At 36.1% G+C, this 25,609-nt stretch overlaps 1 protein-coding gene across 1 annotated transcript in view; it reads right to left on the reverse strand.

Annotated features, from left to right (window-relative positions):
* The window catches only part of LOC135210464 (uncharacterized), a 93,920-nt gene extending 72,515 nt beyond the window's left edge, over positions 1 to 21,405 (reverse strand). The window contains exon 1 of the mRNA XM_064243358.1: positions 21,259 to 21,405. Coding sequence (XP_064099428.1) covers positions 21,259 to 21,405 — 147 coding nt within the window. The remainder of the gene's footprint in view (positions 1 to 21,258) is intronic.
* Positions 21,406 to 25,609: the final 4,204 nt, after the last annotated feature.

Genomic DNA, 25,609 nt, shown 5'->3' on the forward strand with positions numbered 1-25,609 from the left:
ACTTCTTTAAAGCTTTAGTCACAGCCCCAAGCGAACTCGTGGCACATGATCATTCAGGACTTTGGCGCGAGATCGGGATTTACATGGGAAAGCAATATCATTGCTGACGCATTATCACGCAACCCCTCTTCATCTTGTACCGAGCCATTAGCTGAATTATAGATATCTCACCTCCATGCCCGTTGTTAAAAACTATATCCGAAGCAGGAAGATCTGGGCATGAGTGCTGAACTATTAACAGACGAACAAGAAAAGATCCGCACATAAGAAAAAATCATCATTGGTTAAACGCAAATCCGAAGGAAAAAGAATACCTAAAGTATAAGCAGCAGGAATTATTCCTAGCAGGACAATATCCTGTGTAGATTCCGGACGCGGAAAACCCGCAACACACCGCAGTTGAATAACAACCAGGTGGGGGTGCCTATCTCACTCATACCCACTGTCTTAAAGTGGTTGCATGAATCCAACTGCACGGCACCCGGGTTATACCTTGATTCACAGAAAGCCAAATCTTATTTTATTGGCATACTATGCTTACAGGATATAAAAAAGCACATAGCAAATGTCGCACTTGTCAAGATACAAGGGCACACGAAGACACCTGTCAGCCTAGTGGCTTACCCCCGTGCCAAATCAAACCCTTTGAAAAGAGTACATTTAGATCTATTAACAGGATTTTACGAGTCAGACAGAGGACAAAGAAGCACCTCGCTAGTAATTATAGACTCTTTGACTCGAATACAAACTTATAGCGCTTAAACAAAAACCGCGGTCGAGTGGCGCTAGGAAGTTTTATTTACGAGTGCTACATTTGTAACATGGAATTCCCACACATCATTATCTCAGACTCGGCGGGGAGTTCAATATCATTTCCTTAACTCCTTGTGCGAATTTCTTTCTTTGGTCAGAAAAGAAATCAAACCATGATCTATCACCCAGAGATCTAATGGGCTAAGTGAAAGGGCAAAATCGTAAGTTTTAAACATTTTAAGGGTCCAACCTTAGGGGGGGCAGACCCCAACTGGGGACATTGCCATAACCTGCGGTAATTCTAAGCACACTTAATCACTTACGTATCATGTGTCTATTAAATGACACCGCAACGAGGCTAACTGTACGGTATCCCGGCCCGAACGCCTTTCCACATCTTAAAGCCTACAACTAATTTAATCAATCCTCTAAAGGAGGTTATGGATGCAAGAGCATAAGTCTATATAATATACAATTCCCGTACGAATTTAGAAGAACACAGATCATAATGAAAAAAAAATCATGATAAAATATAGCTAAGCCAAACTAGAAACATCTGCCGTGGGCGATCAGGTATACATACAAAGTATATACTTACTAAAGGTTTAAATTATAAACTGACACCTAAGTTTGAAGGCCCGTTTAAACTTTAGAAAAATTTAACGCCAATTAGAGTTAGGTTCAAAATGTATCCAAACCCACTGACGTGAGGGATAGTCCCATTGGCACATATCAAATCTAAAGAAGTGTAGATTGGAGTGAGGGAAAAAAAATGGTCTTGTATTTATGAAACTTGTATAATAATTTATATATATATATATATCTATTAATCATATTGTATGTAAACCTATTCTTTTAGCTCGAGTTATTACTATGTTTTACTCAATTGGCAGGTTTCAAACATGATCTGTTATTGTTAGGAGTGATGTTGTGTATTCATAACATCTTTGTTGTATTGAAGAGCGCTTATGACGAAGAAATAGAATTTAATCACTGGCTCGATTATTTAGAGAATCGATGATGTATTCATCGCGTCAGTAAAATATTGTTATCGAAGTAGATATGCATTCTATTTTCTTACCTGAAGATGAGACTCCTTAACTTAAAGAATGACCTGATGAGGTTTGGTATGTTCCCTTAAGCGAAATGCATGAAACGTAATTTTCATGCTAACTCAGAGATTTCACTAGCTTTCAAAACACTAACGTCGCGGGAAATGTATGTCTTATGACATACAAATAAAACCGCCGAGGCAGAAGAAACTCGCGTCGTGGACCTGCTGATGTGGTCGGTGTGCACAATACTCTTGAACGCACGCAACCCGAGCTTATTCTTCTGACTAAACATCTTAGGATCAGTTGCGATCTAGGCTTAGGAATCTCAAATCGTCCTCAAGATAAAATAATCAAAATAAAAGAATTTAGTTTTTGGGCCAAAAACACAAAAACCCGAACTGCCTTATCTTAACTTCGCAGCATTTATCTTACGATCAATCAAATAATGAATATCGTTAATGAACATTCAAATAATATCGATCAGTCATGGACGGTTCAACATTTGCTGCTACTTTAGCTTACTACTAGTTCGAAAATAGATCATATCCGTGTGAAAATATCACATCTTTTATGGAAAAGTCAAAAGATTACGTAGAGGCAAGTACTTTTACAACAAAGGTGTGTTTATCTCCTCACCTCATGCCTATTTAAAGATCTGACGTAACTTTAGCAAAACGGAATGGAGAAGCTAGTTTATATTCGCTTTATTAGATGCCATAAAAGTAGAATTCTATTATATCCTATTATCAATTCAGCGTTGAAAATTATAGAATTATGATGCAACATTCCTTTTGATTCTGTCCGATTCTTGGCATCATACAAAATAAGCACCGTTTCCTATTTCATGACGATACCTCAATCCAGTAATATATCCAATTTAACGGGGCATGTACTGATTTCTTCTGATAAGAAATCATTTACAGTCATTAAAGACTTAATAAACTCACTCACTGTCAGAAGCCATGAATAATAAAATTTGTACAGCTGACTCTTTTGAATTCTATCTATCCTATATCAACGGGATTCATTGTGAGTTAGCATAGTGCTAAACGGCTCTCTCTCCTCTCTCATACAATCGAAGGTTGTCTGGGAAACTTTATCCCTTTACGGTAATACATTCATTACAAGGGTGAATAATGGTTCTTGGATCCGTTATGATAAGGCCGGATTCGACGTCGTGTGTCCGGACACATCCAACCGCCCATAGCCCCTATTTTGTAGCAGCCGATGGTTGTACGTGGACATCTACAAACTATACCGTCAGAGGGGTCAACACGATAATACGTGAGAAGCGATTTCGCGAACTCACGTGGGCTAAGCACAATAATCCATCACTACCTCTCCCATACAACGGCGCGAGTAGCTGCATCGTCTGACGCAACTGCTGAGATGAACCCACGCGTCATCGGGGGGGGGGGACTTATGCAGGTGGAGACAATCTTCGGGGGGGGGGGATGACTACATTCTGCTAGCCGTGTTCAAGCGTGACGCCATATTGGTTATCGCCGTCAACAATCTTTGCTTGGCGTAGGCTAAGGCTTAAACAGAAGGATCTCCAAGGGAACGTACTGGCCCGTCTAGATTGACTACCCGTTAAACTCAAGTCGTTTGCGTTAGGGCCGCCTGAACCTGCCCTTCAGTTCGTGCCTAGGGAATTGTCTGGAAATGTGTTGTGTGTGAAAAGCGGTCCGTATGCTCCAAAAATGTAGGACAAGAAATACTCAACGCCTTTGCATTGAACAGTTAACATATCTCAGGGCTAATAAATGAAATTTAAAAAAAACAAAAAAAAAACTTATAGCCCATATTATACATTAATATATTCTAAAAGGTATTTTTTCGGCACTTAATAAATATCGCCTATATATTGAATTTCGTCAGAATTACATTGTATACTATTATACAATTATATTTATCTATACAAAGAGTGTCAAGTACTCTTTAACAATTATCCATGATCATGCTATAATCATTATTTAGTAACCCATTATTCTTATCAGGTACCGCTGTTAGCATATTAATTCATGTATACCTTGTTTGATTTTTACCATTTTATTATTTTTTGGGTACATAATCATTATTATTACCAAAACATGGATCTATATTTTCCGATGCATTTATCTTTGTTTATGAATATGTCAACAGGGTATTACAGAACCTTTTATGCATTTAATCACTTATTATGTTATACCTAGACGTATGTTACAAGCACGCTCCTATGAACAATGTTTATAGTAATTTTTTTTTTGTTATTCAAGGCTTGAATCGGTAGGGCAGTCCGAGCCTAATGTAAATAATTTACATATTATAATAATTTACAAGATCTGTACATATAAACCAATGACCTGGGGTCTGGCATTAGGAGGGTTCTACGTGACCAAAGCAGACCTAAGTACGCTATGCGCTGTCTGCATTATCCTGATCTAGCTCTAAGCTTGTGGGGGGGGTCAACCATTTTTATGTTTATGATAACCTTTGCACACAACTTCCATGGGAAAGCGGTTGACCTGTTAACCTACGCCGGAAACTTGTAACTGTCCGGCCGCGGACTACTATGTGTTTTTATATGAATTGGCTTAGATAGCTAATGTTCCGCTATCGACGCGATGCTTTAAGAATGGCAGTTTCGCACCCAACGATCAAACAATCGTCCGTGCCGACCGAGCTGGCATCTCCTAGTATGGAGTTACAGAATAAAGTTGTTATCTTGTCAACTTGGCCTTTGATCATCTCCTCTGTCAAAAAGAACCTCTCTTACTAAGTATCCAAGGGAGATTAGAGGAACCAAAAAAATACTTACGAATGACAGTCGTAAGAGAACACAAAAAGTCTATCGCCAAGCGATAAGACATTAGATTTCAACTTGTGATGTGGATCAAATAATGTCCTTTTTTTGAAGTGTTCTCAGTGTAGTTGCGATTTTCTTTAATAGATTTGCTTTTTTCCTCTTTAGGTGGGATTGTTCCAGGTTCTTTTCTTTTTGTCATTTTTATTATTATTATTATTATTGTGTTGATTAGTCTTCCATTAAATAGTTTTCATGGATATTTAAATCTTCAATGTTAGTAGAGAGCACATTGGGTATGTGTCTGCTGGTTTTGGGTTTTTGTACATTATCATTGATATGAGAATCACTGTGTATTTCCATATTATCTAGTTTGATTGATGTGATAGGTATTTTGACTTTTGTTACAGTTGGGAAAGAGTGATTTTTAGATAGATTATTACTCCTCTTACTTTTAGCTCAAGTCTAGAATTTTAGCTTCTTTACTTGTCATTCTATTTATTGATAACTGTAGCTCGCGTGTTATATTTGAAAAAGGAACTTCTTCGATTTAGCGTAGTGTGGTAGTCCACAGTTCACACGCAACCATTTTGGGTAATTACGTTTCCAATTGGTGGTGTGTTTACTTGATGTACAGAACTGCACAAGATGCTTTATTACGGCATTTTTTGTGTCCATACCCTGAGCACTGTGTCACACTGTGGGGTTTCGGGAATGAATGGGCGCATTTCTCTATCTTGTCCAAGTGTCTTTTTTTAACCCTTAAACACCGACCGCTATTTACCAAAGGGTCTTCATATGCCGGCGGCATTTGGGAGTTTAGCCCCGGAAGCGGGAAAAAGTTTTTTTTTTTTCAAATCACAGCACGCTTAGTTTTTAATATTAAGAGTTCATTTTTGGCCCCTTTTTGTTAATTTTGTCTGAAGTTTAGTGTGGCAACCATCAGAAATGAACAAAATATCACTATCATATATAAATAATTGGATATACGAGTGTGAAAAAAATTTCATATAATTGTATACATAATCGTGCTGTGAACAAAACAGGTTAATAGATAATGAGTTAATTTTTTTGTTTTTGTTGTATTGTACACTAAATTGCGATGATTTTGGTATATAACCAATTGTAAAACAATCAAAGCAACACAGCGAAATACTATCACAAATGATGGCATGAATTAGTAACGGCGGATGTAAAAATTTTTTTTTTCAAAATTCCACATTAAATCTAATATTGTGCTGGAGACTTCAATTTGTTGCAAGAATTGAGGTAATTGATTGAATATTACTGACTTTAAGTGTTTTAGCTTACAATTAACATTTTTTGATCATTTTTGTCGAGGAAAGTTGACCGATGTTAAGGTCGATTTTTTTCTATTTATATCTTGATTTATATGAAAATATTTCCAAAACGATAAAAGCTACAACATGATCTATTTTTTGTTGTATCCTACATGAAATTTGAAATTGCGCACATTTTCCCATATATAAAACTTTATGTAACAGCTAATATAAAATGGTGGCAAACATTTAACAACAAAACTGACGAAAGAATTTCTGATTATTTTCGGCAGTGTTACCGCTAAGGACGTAAAAAATTTTTTTTTCAAATTCCCATAAACGAAATAAATTGTGCTAAGAGTTTTCCAATTTGTTGCAAATGAGGTTAAATGATTGAATCTTACTAGAATGTAAGAGTTTTAGCTTACAAGTGGCGTTTTTGACCATTTTGGTTGAGTCAAGTTGGACGTCAAAGGTTGAAATTTTGGCACTTATTCGTGATTTTTTTATGAAGATATTTCAAAACTATAAAAGTCACAATCATGGGTTGTTTTTATTGTATCTACAATGAAGATTGCGCACATTTCATATATAAAACTTTTGTAACGGCTATATAAAATGGGTGCGAAACGTTACGCATCGGACGAAAAGAATTTCCTGAGATTTTAGGGGGGGGGGGGGGGGGGGCAGAGTTACTTGCACGCGGACGTAATGAAAAAGTGTTTTTTAAAAAATTCACCATAAATCGAAATATTGTGGCTAAAGGTTTTCAAATTTGTTGCAAATGAAGGTAAATGATTGAAATATTACTAGAATGCAAGAGTTTTTTAGCTTACAATTGCGTTTTTTCTTATTAACTAATCATTTCCGTCGAGTCAAAGTGTGACCAAAGGGTTGAAATTTTGGGCACTTAATGTGATTTATATGAAAATATTTAAAAACTGATATAAGCTACATCATTGGTTGTTTTTAGTTGTATTTCACTACATGAAATGGGCGCACAATTTTCATATATAAACCTTAATGGAACACTAATATAAACGGTGTGCACATTACGACCAAACACATGACAAAAGAATTTCTGACATTTTTGGCAGTTACCTCGCGTGTACGTAAGGAAAGTTTTTTTTTTTAAAAATTCACACATAAACGAAATATTGTGTGCGAGAGACTCCAATTTGTTGCAAAATGAAGGTAATGATTGATATACTAAATGTAGAGTTTGTACTTACTATTGCATTTTTTGACCATTTCGGTAGAGTCAAATTTGACCGAGTTGAAAATTTGCACTTACTGTGATTTATATGAAATATTTCAAAACTGATAAAATCTACAACCTTGGTTTGTTTTTATTGTATTCTACATGAAATTGCGCACATTTTCATATATAAAACTCTATGTAACGGCAATATAAAATGGTAGGAAAATTAGCGACAAATTGACGACAGAATTTACCGAGTGTGTCGCTGATGCTTTTTAGTGCGAGAAAGAAAAAAGTAAAATTGCATAGCTGCGCGCCTGGTACGCTTGTAAAAAAACAACAGCTGATCCGTGAACTCCCAGCATCCTCAAGGCGCGTGCTTTAAAATTTTTTGGAAAATAGGCCTATAACTATTTTCCTGAATATTTAAAAAAACTTTTGTAGTTGCTTATCTACGTCAATTAAAAGCACCCGACAGACAATTTAGTTGACGTATAATATGTCTAAAGCCTCAGCGTTTAAGGTTAAAATGGAGATCTTGGCCTGTAACTTTTATTTTGGCAATGCTGTATCTTATTTATGTCCCTCCTACTTGAAGTGAGTATATTTTCAGATCAGGATGTGGTAATATGGTCTCCATTTTAAGGAGTCCTAGTAGTATTTTGTCTTTGAAAGAAGCTCTTCGTGTTCAATTATTCGGCAGAATGCTGTGACCCTGTACTAATAGCAGTGTATCTGCTTGTAGGCAGTCATTTTTACATTATTTTACTTCTTTTATGTTTGATAAGCAGTGGATTGGTCTTTGTTGGTTACTCATATTAACGATATCACTGTCTTCGTGCACCTGCATTCCATATCCCGTGTTGGATATACAGTAATGTTGGCAGTTTGTTCTTAGTAGCACCTGGAATTTTGTTTTCAGTTTTGAGAACCAGAAACTTGACCAGTTTTCAAGAACAAAGGTCATTAAAATGCGCCAATGGGAATTCAGTCTGTAATTTTTTATTTTTTTGTCCTTACTTAATGTTTGCTGCTTGGTCTATTTGAATTGATGGGATATTACTTGTCTTTATAATTTAGAATTGTGTTTATTATATAAGGCTCCATAGTTGTGATACTAGTGCCACCATTTGGTTTGTGTTTGCTTCTTTCTGACCTTCCACACACCCTTAATGATCGATCTGGCATTTGAAAATTGTGTTTGGAACAGGGTGTTTTCTCATTATCATTTTCATTATTTGAAGTGGTACAAAGGAGATTCGGAGTGAACTGCCAAATTTGTCACTGTGCCCTGAGTTTTTTTCATCATGGGTTCAAGAAGGGGGGTACTTTCAATTTCACTATTCATACACCTATATTAAAAAAAAAGAAAAAAAAATTCTTGAAAAGATATCACTCAGTTTTTTATGAAGTAAATTCTTCTGCCCCACTGGCACAAGTTGATGATTGATTGACTTATTTAAAGATTTCCAGCGTTTGCAACTGCTAATGGGTATTTAACCCCTTTGATTACCCTGGGATTAGATCTCCCAGGTCCCCGAAACCCGGAGTTTTTCTGGCGGGAGTCCCCTGTAGTATGCTACCATACGCCGAAAAACGTAAACAAGCATTTTAACAGCTCGTTTCTTTGGTTGTTTTCCTACCAAATTAACCTGTTTTATTTTTAGATAATATTTTGGATAGTAGTCATCCGTAATAATATATAATATGTTTATGTAACATCACTAACTAAATAAACTATATCCTACGTACTATATATCGGGTTTACTGTTTGCCAGAGGGTATGAGTACTTAACGTAATTGTGGACGACACAACATTTTTTTTTTTTCTTTTTATTCATTTTGATCCGCGCGACACACATCTACAGACACAGTTGAATATTATTGTTAATAGTTATTTGCTATCCGCCAGAAAACTAATCATGAAATATTGATAATGGTTATGTTTCCGCTTACAAATTGAGATTTATTATTTTTGAGAGAGAGAGAGAGAGGAGAGAGAGAGAGTAGAGAGTAGAGAGAGAGAGAGAGGAGAGAGAGGAGAGAGAGAGAGAGATTTACCAGATACACACCCACTCTAATGTTGCAACATAACTCCAATAGGCGCAATTACAATAATGGTTGTTAAATGAAACATCACTGATTATATATTAACCCCATTTCTGAATGAGTATTCATAGCAATAAAAAATTAACCAGTCAGACAGGATACTATATGTTAGTTTTAGTCAATTATGATTTTGAAACGCTTGGGAGCTCTATAAAGGGAACTAGGCATGGAATTTGTCGTGTCTCGATTTTACCATTCAGAAACGTCACTTAGACTTATAAAAATCTTACTATGGGAGATTTACTAATATATTTAGTACTTTGTATGTCAATCATACTTTTATTCAACGTATATAGAATAACTCGAATAACTTATTATACATTCTTGGAAGAGAAATAATAGAATTTTATCTATTCAAGATTACATTTTTTTTAGATGTATGTATGAATTTCTTCTCAGATATTTGACATTATTTGTTACACCATTATTCTAAGACTGACTTTTAGAAAAAATACTATTTCCGACACTTCCATGATAATGAGAATAACCGTTTCTTTACCGGGAAAGTGTTTATGTGTGAGAGAGATAAGAGGAGAGCGAGGAGAGAGAGAGAGAGAGAGGAGAGAGATACTGAGATATACCGGTTATTACCGGGAAAGTGTTTATGAGAGAGAAGAGAGAGAGAGAGAGAGTAGAGAAGAGAGAGAGAGAGAGAGAAGAATACCGTGTTACTACTGGGAAAGTGTTTGTGTGTGGTGTTGAGAGATAGAATAGAGGAGAAGAGAAGAGAGAGAGAGAGAGAGAGAGAGAATAGAGAGAGAGAGAGATAGCGGAGAAGAGAGAGAGAGCTGCATGCCAAATAAATAATGAACACTAATAAAATTAGAATATCTTTTTGTGCCATATAAAAAGTAATCATTTAAATGGGAACCTAGGTTAAAAATGAATAAAAGGAGACATAAATAATTTTCCCCCAGAACCTCTCCATCACCTGTGAAAATTATTCTAGCAATTATAAACTTTTGCTCTCTACAAGTGGCGAATTCTTTTGTTATTTTTGGCCTAAGCAGTAAAGGTTATTGCAAAAAGGACTACTAGCATCTACACAATTGTCTTCGTCAAATTTTCCAATGTTTTTATATTCATCTATTTCCTATTCGCCTTCATACCTTGTCTGCGTAGTCCTAATGAGAAAAGAGAGAACAACCCTAGGGCATGAGCCTTAGTCTGATCCCACACAAAATGTACGCGCGCTGCATTGTGGTCCGTATAAGTACTCCCTGACCGCTCCAGCCAGGATTATTCATAGCGCTAACGGAATCCTTACCAGTAGACCCCTGGTCCCCAATGTTCCTGCGTTGCTAATCACTTTATCACAAGTGGAGAAACTGAGTTAATTTCTTTACTGGGAACAGTAAAAAAAAAAAAAAAAAAAAAACGTAAATTACATATAACCCATACACCGCACGCACAAACACACACACAAAATTGCGCACACACACACACCACACACACACACACATATATATAATATATATAATATAATATATATATAATATATATATATATATATATGTGTGTGTGTGTGTGTTGTATGTATATAAGAATATGGACATTTGGTCGGGTTGACAATCGTATATGCATTGGCGCATGTAGCAGGTGCGGTCGAGACGCAGGTATTATTGAGATGCTGGGAATCCTTTTGATGAAAAAAGACTCGTGTGTTTGGTTTTTCTGCTCTCGTTTAGCCTGCCCCTCGTTGAGTTTGTGTACCGGACGCGGCTGGAATACTACCTTGGGAATAGCGTCCTGGGATTACCCTGTTTCCCTCTGACAGGTTCCAATTCATTGTTTGATAGTGATAGCGGTCAAAGTCAGGGGAAAGTTGGAAATCGGATTAGCAGCCGTGGATAAGGAAGATTCCAAATCCGCCATTGTCATAAAAGAAGGAACGGGGGGGGGAGACCGTTCAGAACTTGAAATAATCCCGTGGCCCTATTTCAAGCTAAGATTCCGACGTCCACGCCCACCAAATTCATAAAGGCGGAAGGTACAAAGAGCTGGAGGACCAAGGCAGGTCATTTCTGTCAAAGGACACGAGTAAATCTCAGATACCACCCACGTCGTTTGTTCACCCACCTGCATGGTGGCATATGTAAACACGATTGTTTCACCGACCTACTTCACTAACGATCACATCTTAATAGGACGCACTGTTGCTCAAATATATAATCGTGTAGTGTATGCAAGCGTTTTTCGTGACTCTAGATGATAAAAGTCATACCTTCAATACATACATACATAAAATATGGCAGGTATTGCATACAACATACAAGCGTACACATACAAATAATTAAAGAAATGATGTATATGTATATATACTATATCTATGTATAAATGTATGTACCTATAAATCGAGTGTGTATACATACATACATGTATGTCATGTATACATACAACATTCAAACAAACACACACATACCTATATATATATATATATATATATATATATATAATATATATATATATATATAATATATTATATATATATATATATAAGGTAATTGTGTGTTTGTTTGATGTTTATATGTATACAGGCATATAGTAGAGTATTATACACTCTAGAGATAGAAGTACATAACCTTCATACATACACTATCAAATATGCAATGCATTGCATCCATACATAAAAGCGTCCACATAACAAATAGATAAATAAATAAATAATATTTACATGTAAATATATATGTATCTATGAATGCATGTAATTATATATCAAGGAGTGTGTATATTCTACATAACATAACATATCGCAATGTAATAATACAACATACAAAACAAACACACATGACCACTGTTGATCAAAGCATGTATTGTGCAGTGTATGCAGCTTTTTCGTGGCCTCTAAGAGATATAAGTACATACGTTCATATATGCATACAAATATACGCATCCTTCATACGTACAATCAAACGCCATCCTATATATATATATTTATAATATATATATATATATTATCATATATATATAATATATTATGTGTGTGTGTGCTGTGTATAACCTGAATCACGAAGTTTTTAACAAGATAATGTAATAAGTGTGTATCTATATATATATATCTATATATATATATGATATCATATATATATTATATAGTATATATATGGACTGTATGTAGCTTATAAATCAAGAGTGTATACATTCATATCATACAATACATAATTTGTATATATACATACAAACCTACAAATAAGCACACATATACTTGGATATATATAGATATATATAATATATAATATATATATATATATATTATATGCATGCATACACGCATAACACACACCTTCCTTTATGGATTTTATCACGTTCATATATATAATACATATATATATATAGATATATATATATTATATCTATAATTGTGTGTGTTGTGTGTGTGTGTGTGTATGGATGCACATTTGATTGTCCATATGCATGGATGGCATATTTGTATGCATGTATGGAAGTATGGTACTTAATTCTGCTAGAGCCCCGAAACAGCTGCAATGACTGCACAATTATATATTGTATCACCAGTGTAGTGTTGTGTTTGTTTTGTATTTTTGTATGTATACATGCATATATGTATGAACGTAATCACTCTTATATATAATACATACATTCATACGATACATATATATTTATATTTAAATATTTATTTTATTTATTTGTCATGTGAACGCTTCTATGTATGTTTGCATGCATGCATGGATATTTGTATGTATGTATAAGGTATGTAGCTTATATATCTAGGTCTGCCCACGAAAGCACCCCTGCATACACTACAACAATTATATATTTTGGTCATAAGTGGTTTATAATATTATCCTGGTGAATGTGGTAGGCGACAATCGTGTTTACATTACACATGTTTTCCGGATACGTATTGGCAATAAATGCTTTTACCGCAGAACCAGATACGCCTAGGTTTTTCATCTACCATATGTCTGTAATTATTATAAAATCGAGATACAATCCGTTTGGGCATCACAAAGTTCCAATATTATTTCACGCCAAATCGACTTCTTTTATTTTTGGAATATTTTGCTGAAACTAAGCCTTCCCTTCCCATAACCATCAACATTTCATCTATGCATAAATCCTTTGAAAGGTTGAAATTTTTCCCCTGATTTTGCTACGCACATTGAGAACATCTTGGTTTATTTATCTATTTTATTTCATTTTTATCTGGGGTCTCTCCTGTGAATTATCCGAACGAAATGTTTTTTTTTCCTTGTGAATGTCAACGAAATTTTGAGCTAGAATTCGATGAAATCTGTCCCTTAGCATCAGCCTTCTCATTCTCTTTTGTCTAGTTTGTCCTCAACGTAATCAAGTAATGCAACGATGAGACGTTTACTTAGATGCGACATGATCATAATCACACACAGGAAGCGTACCATTTCGTTCACGAGTAACCTGGGCAAACTTTCGCATATATTTTGGTACTGCATTTTCGCACTTGTAACCAACAAGGAATCTTTATAACGGTTTTGTTCTCTCTAATAGTGCAGCCACATAAAGTCGTTATCGAAAAATTGAAAAACATGATCTACTTCGGAGTACTTCCTTTGAATTTTCATTCGCATTACCTACATCTTGACGTAATGCCCTGCCACTGCCGTCAAATACGAAATCTCGGGGCTGGAACTTACTGGCAACCCACTCCCACATCACCTGAGTCAACTCGCAGTCGCTTATCCGACTTCTTTCAACACCGTTACTTTCGTTAGGTAGCAGATTTTCGTTATTTTCACTGTCGGTCGAAATTTCATCCCTGTCTCTTGCACCAGGCGTATAATTATTCATTTAAATGTCTTCTAAATCCCATTCATTTTCATATCTAGAAAATTAACCGAGAAAGTCTACAAAATAATTATCGTCATCGAGAGCTCTTCTCTCGATCTGCCGGCGGTCAAGCTCGAAGATGTTGTACGCTTGACTCCTCCTCCTACAACATATTGATGAGAAATAGTGGATTTTAGGGAAATGCACACATTTATATGAATTCACAGTATGACAACTGGCAGATTGTAACCATGTCAAGAAAAAACAGGCCAGTAGTTCAATCATCAGTCTTCCACATGAAAGGAAATTGCCTGTGACCGTATACGATACACCCGTGTTCTGGGATACCTTAGGAAACGTATCGTATACGACCCAGTCGTATTCAAAGGGTTAACACCACTACAATGGAATATATAAAGCATATGTATGCATATCCAAATGAAAATACATTCATACGCACATAAATACACACACGAAGACAAAATTATTAACTTAAAATAAAACATTAGAAACTCATTTATATCTAATAAAATTAATAAAGGAAAATCTCCATGATAAAAAAAACTAATAATCGTAAAACCTATAAACTTGAAAGATTAACAGTAAACATTACATTTTATTTAAAATACCAATGGCATTAATAAAATTAAACACGGTGCTTTCATTAAAATCTGCACCTAAAATCTTGGTAAGGAAAAAACCACCTTCAGTTCCCCTGCAACGTGGAGGAAAGTACCCCTCTCTCTCTCTCTCATCTGACAGACTGGGGCACTCAACTATCAGGTGTCTGACTGTCAGTGGTACCAAGCAGTCGTTACAATAAGGCTGATGATCTCCACTCATCAGAAAGCCATGTCATTTTTGTATGGCCTACTCTAAGCCGACTGAGTATTACTTCCCTTTGCCAAGTCATTGATGAATACTTCCAAGGAAAGATGGTGGTAGCTATTTCTTTCATTTTTTGGTTTTCTAGCTCCCAGGCAAATTTCCAGGAATCCAGGAACGCTGATTTAATAACCGGATACATATCATTTGTAGGGAGTGCACACCTATCTATATATGTATTAATTTGGTTGACAGCTGTTTTGGCAAGTGAGTCTGCTACTTCGTTTCCTGCCACACCAACATGTGCAGGGGACCAACAAAAAAGGGATTTTGACATAGGAAAAATCTATTTCTGGGCGAGGAAGCCGTGTCGCTCCATGAAATGTGTCTCCTTTAGCACTATTTCTAGTAAAATATTGCTATAATACCAGAGAACTGCTAAATTGGACATGTCAGAAGTCTCTGACTCGCTCACCTATAAAAAAAAAGGTGTTGGTATAAACCTGGGGCGAGTGTTAAACACTACCACAGCAACCCCTCCAATTAGCCTTTTCCTCATCAAAATCCCCTAAATACAGGGAGCTGACCCATAGGTCACACCCTGCTACCCCATTGAAGGCGTCTGTGATGTCATACTTTTCGATAGCCACCTTGTGTTGGCACGTTTGTTTAGAGCTGTCTGCTCTTTAATCATATTTTGTGTTTTATCTCATTATGGATCGTTAGTCTGCCTCTTCACCCAAGTTAAGTACTTGTTCCGTTTTTGACAATATTTAGGGAGTGAGTTTGCCTTTCGTCTTGCCTTTATTTAGGATTTTGTTAGGTATCACTTGACCGTAGCGGCGGCGAGTCGCCCTTACGGCGTTCCCTTGTATGTATTATATTGGTTTTGCGTGGGCATCCATCCTGCTTTACCGTGTGGTATTTCAGTACATATTTTATTTATATCTTGCATTATGTACCAAATCTAAAATATTTAGTTTTGATTTCGAGGCTGAAGAGTATACCTCACAACTAGATGTTAATTTTGATGCCACTATGGCTTTGTATAGGATCATTAGGTGATTCCTATCTGCTCCCCAAGTTGTATGGGAAAGCACACTTCAAACATTCAGAGCTTGCATACACCTAACTTTCAGATCTTTTAGGTGAGGTACCCAAGTCATTCTTTTGTCAAACAGTAATCCCAAAAAACATGCCTCTTCCTTACATATCCTCTGATCATGTATTAGAGGACAGGATCAGGATGTATACCTTTAATGCGGCAGAAATGTACAGCAACAGTTTTCGATGTAGAGAACTTAAAACCCCTTTTTCCTGCCCATTTGACAATTTTGTTAATAGCCAACTGCATTTTTCTCTCAGCCACTGCCATTCACAGATGTCATCAACAAATAAGGAAAACATTATATCTTTAGAAATCACAGAGGCAAGGCCGTTAATGGACAAAGCAAACAGTGTCACACTAAGGACACTTCCCTGTGGAACTCCTTCTTGGCTGTAAAGAGATGAAAATGAGTTTCCAACTTTAACCATGAACCTTCGAACTTTTTAAGAAAGCTTGGATGAATAATAGTAATTCTCCTCGGAATTCATAATCATGGAGTGTCTTCAAAATGCCATATCTCCAAGTTGTATCATAAGCTTTCTCCAGGTCAAAGAAAACTGATACATGATGTTTTCTTGAGATGAAAGCCTCGCATATTGAATTTTCTAGATGCACTAAGATGTCAGTACAAGAGTGCAATTGACGAAAGCCACATAAGATCCATATAAGTCATACATTGACCATTTTTTACATCAACTTACACATGCATGATGTTAGAGCAATAGGACGATAACCAGACGGAGTAGCACCATTCTTCTGTGGCTTCAAAAAAGCTAGTAATATAGCTATGTCCCACAAAGCTGGAAATGCGTTTTCTTTCCATATTTTATTAATGATACTGAGCAAAAATTTTTGTGTTCCCACTGGCAAATTTTTTATCATTGAATAGGTTTTATGTAATCTGCACCAGGAGCAGATTCATTACATGATGACAAGGCCAATAAAAATTCCTGGAAGGTAAATGGCTGGATATATGATTTGCTTCGCATGGACGTAAGTCGAGAATTTTATTTTCCTTTTGAATTCGTTCTTCTTAAGATGAGCTTGGGTTTTTAGATGAAACATTAGCAAAATGGTCAGCAAAAATCTCACTAACATCCTCTGGATTGCAACCATGTTTCCATTTACTAATAACACAGTAGGTGTTGGTGGAATATTTGCCACTAATTTTTCTTATTTTATTCCAGACTTCAAGTAAAGGGGTTTTCCAATTAATTTTTGAGATAAAATCTACCCATGACTGACATTTGGCTTGTCACTTGGTTTCAAAATCTGGCTCATGCTTTCTTAAATAAGATTCAATAATAGGAACATTTATTTCTGCAACAGTGCGTAAAAGCTGCTTGCATTGCTTTACGAGCTATTTGACATTGAAGGTTCCACCAGGGAACTGGCTTTCATTTAAATTTTCCAGTTGTACGAAAAATTGTCTTCTGGGCAGCATCAATAATTAGTTTACAAAGGAAAACCAGGGCATTATCCAGGGACTGGAAATCCTCAATATCCATTTCTAAAAAAGTTAGGGTTTTGAATAATGCCCAGTTGGCTTTATCCAAAATCCAACGAACCTTGGTGTAGCAATTTCACCTACTACATTAATAAAGAGTGGAAAATTTTCACTTACTACATTAATAAAGAGTGGAAATGATCATTTCCTAATCCTTCACTCATTGCACTCCAAGAAAAGTCAAGATAACAATCAGGACTACATACTGATAAATCTATCACAGAAAAGGTCCCAGTTTGAATATGAAAATGTGTTGGTTCTCCAGAGTTAAGGATTGCAAGTTCTTGGTCTTCAATAAAATTATAAATATTGTTTCCTCTAGGACTGGAAATTACATTGTCCCACGAGGGGTGTCTTCCATTAAAATCACCAACAATAAGAAAAGGCCTTGGAAGCTGATTTATTAATCCCTCTAATTCTCGAGTCAGATTATGATATGTTCTATTTGGAGGCAAGTACAGTGAACATATGGTATATTTCTTTTTGAGAAAAATCTGAACAGCAACCACTTGTAAGTCTGTTTGCAGTGGATATTTTTTGTGAGCTGTATCTCACCTAATTAACATAGCACTTCCACCATGAATCCCTACTTGCTCATCATAATCAGAATGATAAAAAATGTATTCTTTAGGACAAATGATTTTTTGTAAGAGCATAGTCTCTTGCAGGGAAATGCATACTGGTAGGTTTTCTGTGATTAAAATTTTTAAAGATTCACATTTGGCTTGCATCCCCTGACAGTTCCACTGCAACATTGAAAGCCTGCGATCCATTACTATTGATAGTTAATTATTATCATTACATGTTTTAACCTGGGGATACTGCTCTAGATAACAATGGATTCTGGGAGGAAAGTTCATTATTGTCATTTTCACTTTTATTTTTTTTTTTCTGGTGTTCTCACTTTTTTCCTGTGATCTGATTTGGGCTGAGTTGCATTGGACGTAGTCAACTGTATTCCTTTTGGTATCTCTACTGTACATGGTTTAAGAACCTGCGGTTTTGGTTGCTGGAGTGATGTGCTATTTTGATTATTTAAAGAACATCCCGCTTTGGGTTTATCATCACCATGCTCCTCTCCACTTGGCGTTGTCTCAGCCTGGTTTGACTTTGTGACTGCAGTGGATGGTTGCTGTTGCACTGCAAGAGTAGGTGACACTTGTACACTGGACTGTGGCTTAATTACTGATGAAAATGTAACTCCCAGTCTTATTTGAAGTTTTAGTACTTTCTTTCTGGCTTCTTTAAACTAAATCTTTTCCATAACTTTAATAGTTTGCACCTCCTTCTCTAAAATAAATTACACATAACTTTTTGAGGATGCAGGATGATTTTCTCCACAATTAATACAAGACGGTGGCTCATTGCATGGACCATGTGCTTCTTTGCCACGCCACCATTACAACATAAAGCAGGTTCTTCATTCATTTTCTTTCTACATTTCTGGATCAAATGACCAAACATCTGGCAGTGGTAACATCTCAAAGGTGAAGGTATGTAAGGCTTGACTTTGAAGTTCAGCCATCCTGCCTTGATAGCATTAGGTGATTTATAGGTGTTAAAAGTGAGGATTAGCATTGCCAATGAACAATCTGATCCCCCACCTTCTTTCTCATTCTAACCACCTTTGCCACACACTGTTCTTCTAATTCCTGCTGAATTTCTTCAGTGTCTAATAAGAGCAGTTCGGGAGCATATATAACTCCTCGACTTTGGTTATGAATAGGATGAGGGAAACACGTAGCTTTTCGCCCTACTAAGGTATTCATCTTGAGCAATTTTTCATTTTGTTCAGGTGAGGAGACTTCGACTAATAGGTTCCCATCATCTTGTGGACGAATTTTTGGTACACAGTTACATACATTATTAATTTCTCTACTTGCTTTAAATACACTGATATTCTGCAATACATCATCTTCGAGCCTAAGAACTATAAACTTATTGTATGAAACTAATTCATACATACTAGGAAGAATTTCCATTTTTCCTTTCTTATTACTCTGAATATTTAAGTTCCTTGAATTCAATTTTGCATGTTTCTTTCTTTCCAAAACAGGAGAAGAAAAAGGTTCCATCGTAACGATGTTCCAACCTGAATTATCCATTGCCATGTCCATTTCCATGCCAGGGTCAGATGATAAAAGAAGGTGGTTGACCATATATACGTAAAGATATAATTCATCCGGGTAATTCCCATACCCACCACAAAGCCACAATTAGAGGACAGGGTTATCCCTTTGACAAAGGCCGCCCTAGGGGTATTACCTGGATATACACCTCATCCTCAGTGCTAAGGTGTCATGATGTCCATCGAGATCATAACCTGGCACCAAAGGCAAGGTTTGACATGAAACTTTCCCTCGCTCGACCACGTCGGGTACTTTGAGTTCTACAGGTGAGGTGGTGCTCGTCCATCCTCACCTTCCATCAAAGCCAAAGCACAAGTCAAATCATATTCAGAAACAAGCCAAAAGTCATCAACATAAAATCCACACCTAAATAGGAGGAGGAGGTAGAAAAATAGAAATAACTTACAGCAAGAGGAAAAGGCTGACTAATTTTGTTTGACCAACAGCTGGGTCCAAAGAACTGGTTAGAAACCATCCCTATCAGGCATCAGACTTCCAAATGTCCTCATACCCCATCTTACTCCAAAAGGAGATGGCATAACATGATTAGTATGGCCCAAGTATAAGCAGAACCCACTTGCTAGGACTGAGAGTATTACGATAATACAATTATCCCCATCCTAATCACATTATGGGCAAACTGTACAGAATGCCGAGAGTTCTAATCATAGAACCAGGAACCCCCTGGAATCTGTGGTCCAGCACCAAAGAAAAGTTCCACCTGAAAAAAACAGGTCCGAACATTGTCGGGTAGATGATGGATCTACCACAGTTCTCACTATTTAGCTTCAGATTTCATTACATTTCAAGCCATGATATGTTTTCTGATTTTTGTATGTAAATTTTGACAAAAGTGGAAAAATCCACATATATTAATCAAAAGAAAGTTATATATAATGTTATATGGGACTCTTGGGATCAACTTAGGAAAAAATTCCTGAGGTTCGAGAGCCCCCTCACCATGGCAAGATGGTCCCAAAAAGAGGGGGATATCTGGGGGAACAACAATCGACACTCTTCCTTGGGGTACTCCCCCTTCCTGACATTTTCTCACATAAAGTGTATTAACCCTAACTTTGAAATAATGCTGAGTCACAAAAACCTGAATAAACAGAGGTAATTCCCTTCTCAATCCTGCATTATAAATAGCTTTAAGAATACCACATCACCATGTAGTATCATAAGCCTTTTCTAAAAAAAATACTGATATATGATGCTGCTTTGCTGCAAATGCCCCACATATGGATGATTCCAAATAAATTAATACATCAGCTGTGGAATGCATCTTCCTGAAACCACATTGGGTTGGTGATAAAAGCCTTTCTTTTCAAGGTACCACATCAATCTTGCATTGACCATCTTCTCCATGATCTCACATAGACAAGAGGTCAATGCAACTGGTCTGTAACTGGCCACTAAAAACTTTTCCTTACGTATCAGGTTTTAAAAATGATAAAATTATAGATAGTTCCCACACTGCCGGATAACTGTTGTCATGCCAATTTCTAATCACAATACTAATGATAAATTTCTTAGTACGTATTAATTGATGCATGTTTTACCACTGCATAAAAAGGGATTTCGTCAGGGGCTAGGAGCTGTATCATTACAAGAAGTCATTGCGTTATAAGACTCTATTCTACTAGCTTTTGTTCTTCTCTGTATCGATATTGGTATTCTGGATTGCCTTCAGATTTGCTTGAGATGTTAGCAAAGTGCACTGCTAATTGATTACTTACTCCTGCCTCATTAGTGATAATTTGTCCATTTACTTTTAATACTGGAGGTGGACTTGGAGTAAACTTTCCTGCAATTTTACTAATCTTTCTCCAAACAAATGAAGGTGGAGTTCTGTCATTAACTGGCGACACATGTGCAGACACCATGGCTCTCGTTTAGCAGCCTTTACTGCACGACGGAACTGTGCTCTAAATTTTTTATGAAATATTATATTTTCTTCTGTACAGTGTCTGCAGCACCTGGTGAGAGAGCTTCTAGTTAGTGTATGTAAAACTTGCAATTCCTCAGACACCAAGGAACTGGTCACCTTCAAAACACACCAGTTGATTTAGGGATAGAATTAATGCCAGCCATGTGGAAGGCTCCATTCAGCAGGTCAATAGCATCATCCACGGTCTGGAATTCCTCAGCATGTCCCTCAATGTTACAGAGTTCCTTGAATTTTTGCCAATCAGCTTTTTCTAAGATCCACCTTGGGGATCTGTATGGAGGAGGTTCAAAAACGAGTACTGATGACAACAGGGGGCATGGTCACTAGTATGCCATCATCTAGATTCCTCCAGTTGAAGTCTATTAGGCAATTAGAACTGGCTATAAAGACGTCAATACAAGATGAAGTTCCAGTTTGAATATGGAGATGAGTTGGTTCACCTGTGTTCAGTAGTCATATATCTTCACTTCCTATGAGTGATGCTATGGTGTTACCTTTGGCATTTGCTACTACATCGCTCCATAATGGGTGTCTACTGTTAGTGTCTCTGATTATGAGGAAAGGTTGTGGCAATTGTTGAATTAGATATTTTATATCTTCCTTATTCTAATGATCATTACGAGGAATACAAATGGAACATATACATGTAGCATATTTTTCTCCTCCTAACAAGATTCAACTTGCTCTGCAACTGCTTGTAGAGGAAGTTTGAAAATTGACAGTTATTTGAGGAATGTCATCATGAACATATATGACTACCACAATGACATCCTATCTGTGGATTAAATGAAATCCTATGACGAAGATACTCTCTGGGGGAAGGTGTATCTTGGTTCAGTTTGCTCTCCTGTCGACATAAAACTATTGGGGAAATGTCATGTATTAGTAATTCAAGTTCTTCATATTTTGCTCTTAGACCATGGCAATTCCACTGAATTATGGATATGAAATAAAAAAACATTATTTTCATGAAGACTTTACAAAAGGCCTTCCCATTAATACTTATTGATTGATTGATTATGGAATTTAGGGCATAGCCCAAGCGCTGGGACCTGCAAAGGTCATTCAGCGCTGCAGTATTATATGATTAAATGAAATGAATTAGATGAATGAATACATGAATCAATTAAAACCTCTCACACAAATGACCAACTAAACTGCAATTAAAAACACCGAACGACACACAACAACCAGGACCAAGACGATCTCACATCACATATCAACCAAAACCAAAAACCATTCACTCTCACTCAAACCACACTCACACTGCAACCAAGAATCCAACAGCTAAAGTCACACAAACACACACACACACACACAAAACCAAACACATAAATAAGAAAAAAAAACTGACATGCATACATCCATTCAACACCATTTAACCTTTATTAAAAACAGCAAATAAATTTTTTAATAATAATCAGGTACTTAAAATGATGACTATGAACAAAAAATAAAAAATAAAATCAATATAAAATAAAATCAACACAAAATAAAATCAATGAGTTAAAATTTGCCATCAATTAAACTTCATAAAAAATCCCAATACATTTTAAAAAACTCACTAGTGCAGAAATATCTGCTTTGTCATCTAGAACATCGGCAAGAAATTTTCCATCAAGGTGGAATCTCTGCCTCTGTTCTCTGTAATTTACACAATGCACCAAGATGTGCTCCACTGATAAGGTTGCATCACATCTAACACATACTGGTGCACTGCCACCTTCTATTATTATTATTAAAGAAAGGAGTTTTACCAGTCCAATGAGTCAAACTTGACTCTCACAGGGCTGGCCCGAAAAAGATCGGGATATAAATAATTCTTTAAAAAAAAAAAAAATAAATAAATAAAATAAATAAATAAATAAATAATATATATCATATATCTATTTATCTTCAAATATAGTACTAAATCTAAGTGAAAATAAATGAATGAACTAAATTAAATTATATATATGAAATTCTAAGCGATAAAAAGAATTAACTATATATTAAATCTACGTAATTTAAAAAGAATTAGTAATAAAATAAAAATCTCAGGTAAAAACTTAAATTCTATCAATTAAACGTGTATTCCTTAGAAAAGTTAAAATTCTAAAAACAGAAAAACTACTAGATTCAGTTAAAATGTCAGAAGAAAACGTTTTCCGGCCAAAACATATCTCTCTTTCTCGCTTAAAACCCGACAAACAGAAATAAAGGATAGGTTTTTATAAAAAAGAATAAAAAAGTATCACACTCACTGCACATGGGAATAGTGCCGTGAGGTGTACACATTAAAAATCCATTGGTCAATCTCGTATGGCCAATTCTTAATCGAGTCAATATTACCTCAGTTTTTTTTGTCGTATTGATTAGATGACTCCCATGGAGAAACAGTTGACTTTAATTGTCTTAATTTATTATTCTGAGATACGTTGCTCCACAATCTTTGCCACTTTTTTTCCATTGTAAATGTTTTTAATAAAGTTATGTAATCTCTAACGGGGAGATTAATATTCCGTTGAGGCAGGTTGACGGCTGTTTTAGCAGCAGTATCCGCTCTTTCATTTCCAACAACTCCTACATGAGCTGGGACCCAACATAATTCAATATCTACCCCTTCAAGATAAAAATTGTTTAAAAGTTCTTTAATCTTTAATACCAACAGGTTCTTATGTGAATAGCTTTTGAGGGCTCTATGGCACTTCGTGAATCCGAGTAGATGATAAATTTTAAATTTAGTCTTTCTTCATGTGCTTTAACAATATTGATGGCTAGTAAAATGGCATATAGCTCGGAGGTGAATACTGAAGACTCTTTTGGCAATGATAACTGGCTCATTTTCTTCAAAGACACTGCAGCGCTTCCTACAACCACTGAAGATTTAGAGCCATCAGTGTATATGGCGTAGTGAGGACCTTTCCTTTGAATATGCTCTATGGCAATTTGTTGATGGTGACTCGGGGTATAGCTAAATTTCTTTGATAAATGAAAAAGATGAGAGCATATTCTTGTTTTTTTCATGATCCAAGATGGGGGGAAAAGAGATGGTAGAATGATGTTCATTTTGATATTTGTTGACTGCAACAGCCTATTTGCTCTAATGGGGAATGATGGCACATGATTATTTATAAAAATATCACTCTGAAAAAAGAGCTTTTTTGTAGGAGAACTTGTAGACAGAATATTCAATGCACTCCGCAATTGTTACAAAATCCCGATGCAACGACAAAGGGGGTTCTCCGAATTTCACATAAAACCGAGAGTTTATTTGGGGGATGATCTAACGCTCCACTACAAATTCTCAGGCCTCGAGTATGTATTTGGATCTAAAGACTTGCAAAGTTGCTTCAAGATCCTGATCCTATATTGGGCTTCCATAATCTATTCTTGATAAGACCAATGCCTTATATATCATCAGTAAGTTGATCTCCTTGCACCCCATATTGTATGAGATAATTTCATCATTAAGTTAAGAGCACTATTACATTAGATTTGATGTAAGATACATGTGCTTTCCAATTCAAATGAGTATCAAAGACCAGTCCCAAAAATTTTACTTTATCTTGGAAATGGATTTGTACATTGCCCAAAGTAAGATTTATATCTTGATTCTGTTTCCATCTACTATTCCTATAAAACATTATTGCCTGAGTTTTTTCTGCCGAAAGTCTGAAACCAACAGACGCAGTCCAAGCTTGTATTTTTCGAATGGCATTATTTAGAATTCTTTGCAAATGACGAAGATTGTTGGATGAATAGTAAATTGCAAAGTCGTCCACATAAAGACTACTTTGCACTCCCTGTGGCATTTGATCTACTATATCGTTAATTGCCAACGCAAAAAGCGTTCCACTTAAAACACTGCCTTGGGGTACACCACAGTCAAGCTTAAAAGATCAGAGTAAATATTATCAATACGAGTTTGAAATGTTCTTCCATCTATAAAATTTCTGATAAAAATAGGAAGATGTCCTCGGAAACCGTTATGATGCAAGGATTTTAGTATCGAGTACCTCCATGTTGTATCATATGCCTTCTGAATGTCAAAAATAGGGCTATTGTGATCTGTTTTCGTTCAAAACCTCTACGTACATAATTTTCCAGGTGAGAAAGAGAGTCCAAGGTGGATCGCTCCGATTGAGAGCCAAATTGAG

The sequence above is a fragment of the Macrobrachium nipponense genome, chromosome 39, assembly GCF_015104395.2.
Source record: "Macrobrachium nipponense isolate FS-2020 chromosome 39, ASM1510439v2, whole genome shotgun sequence".
Taxonomy (NCBI): Eukaryota; Metazoa; Arthropoda; class Malacostraca; order Decapoda; family Palaemonidae; genus Macrobrachium; species Macrobrachium nipponense.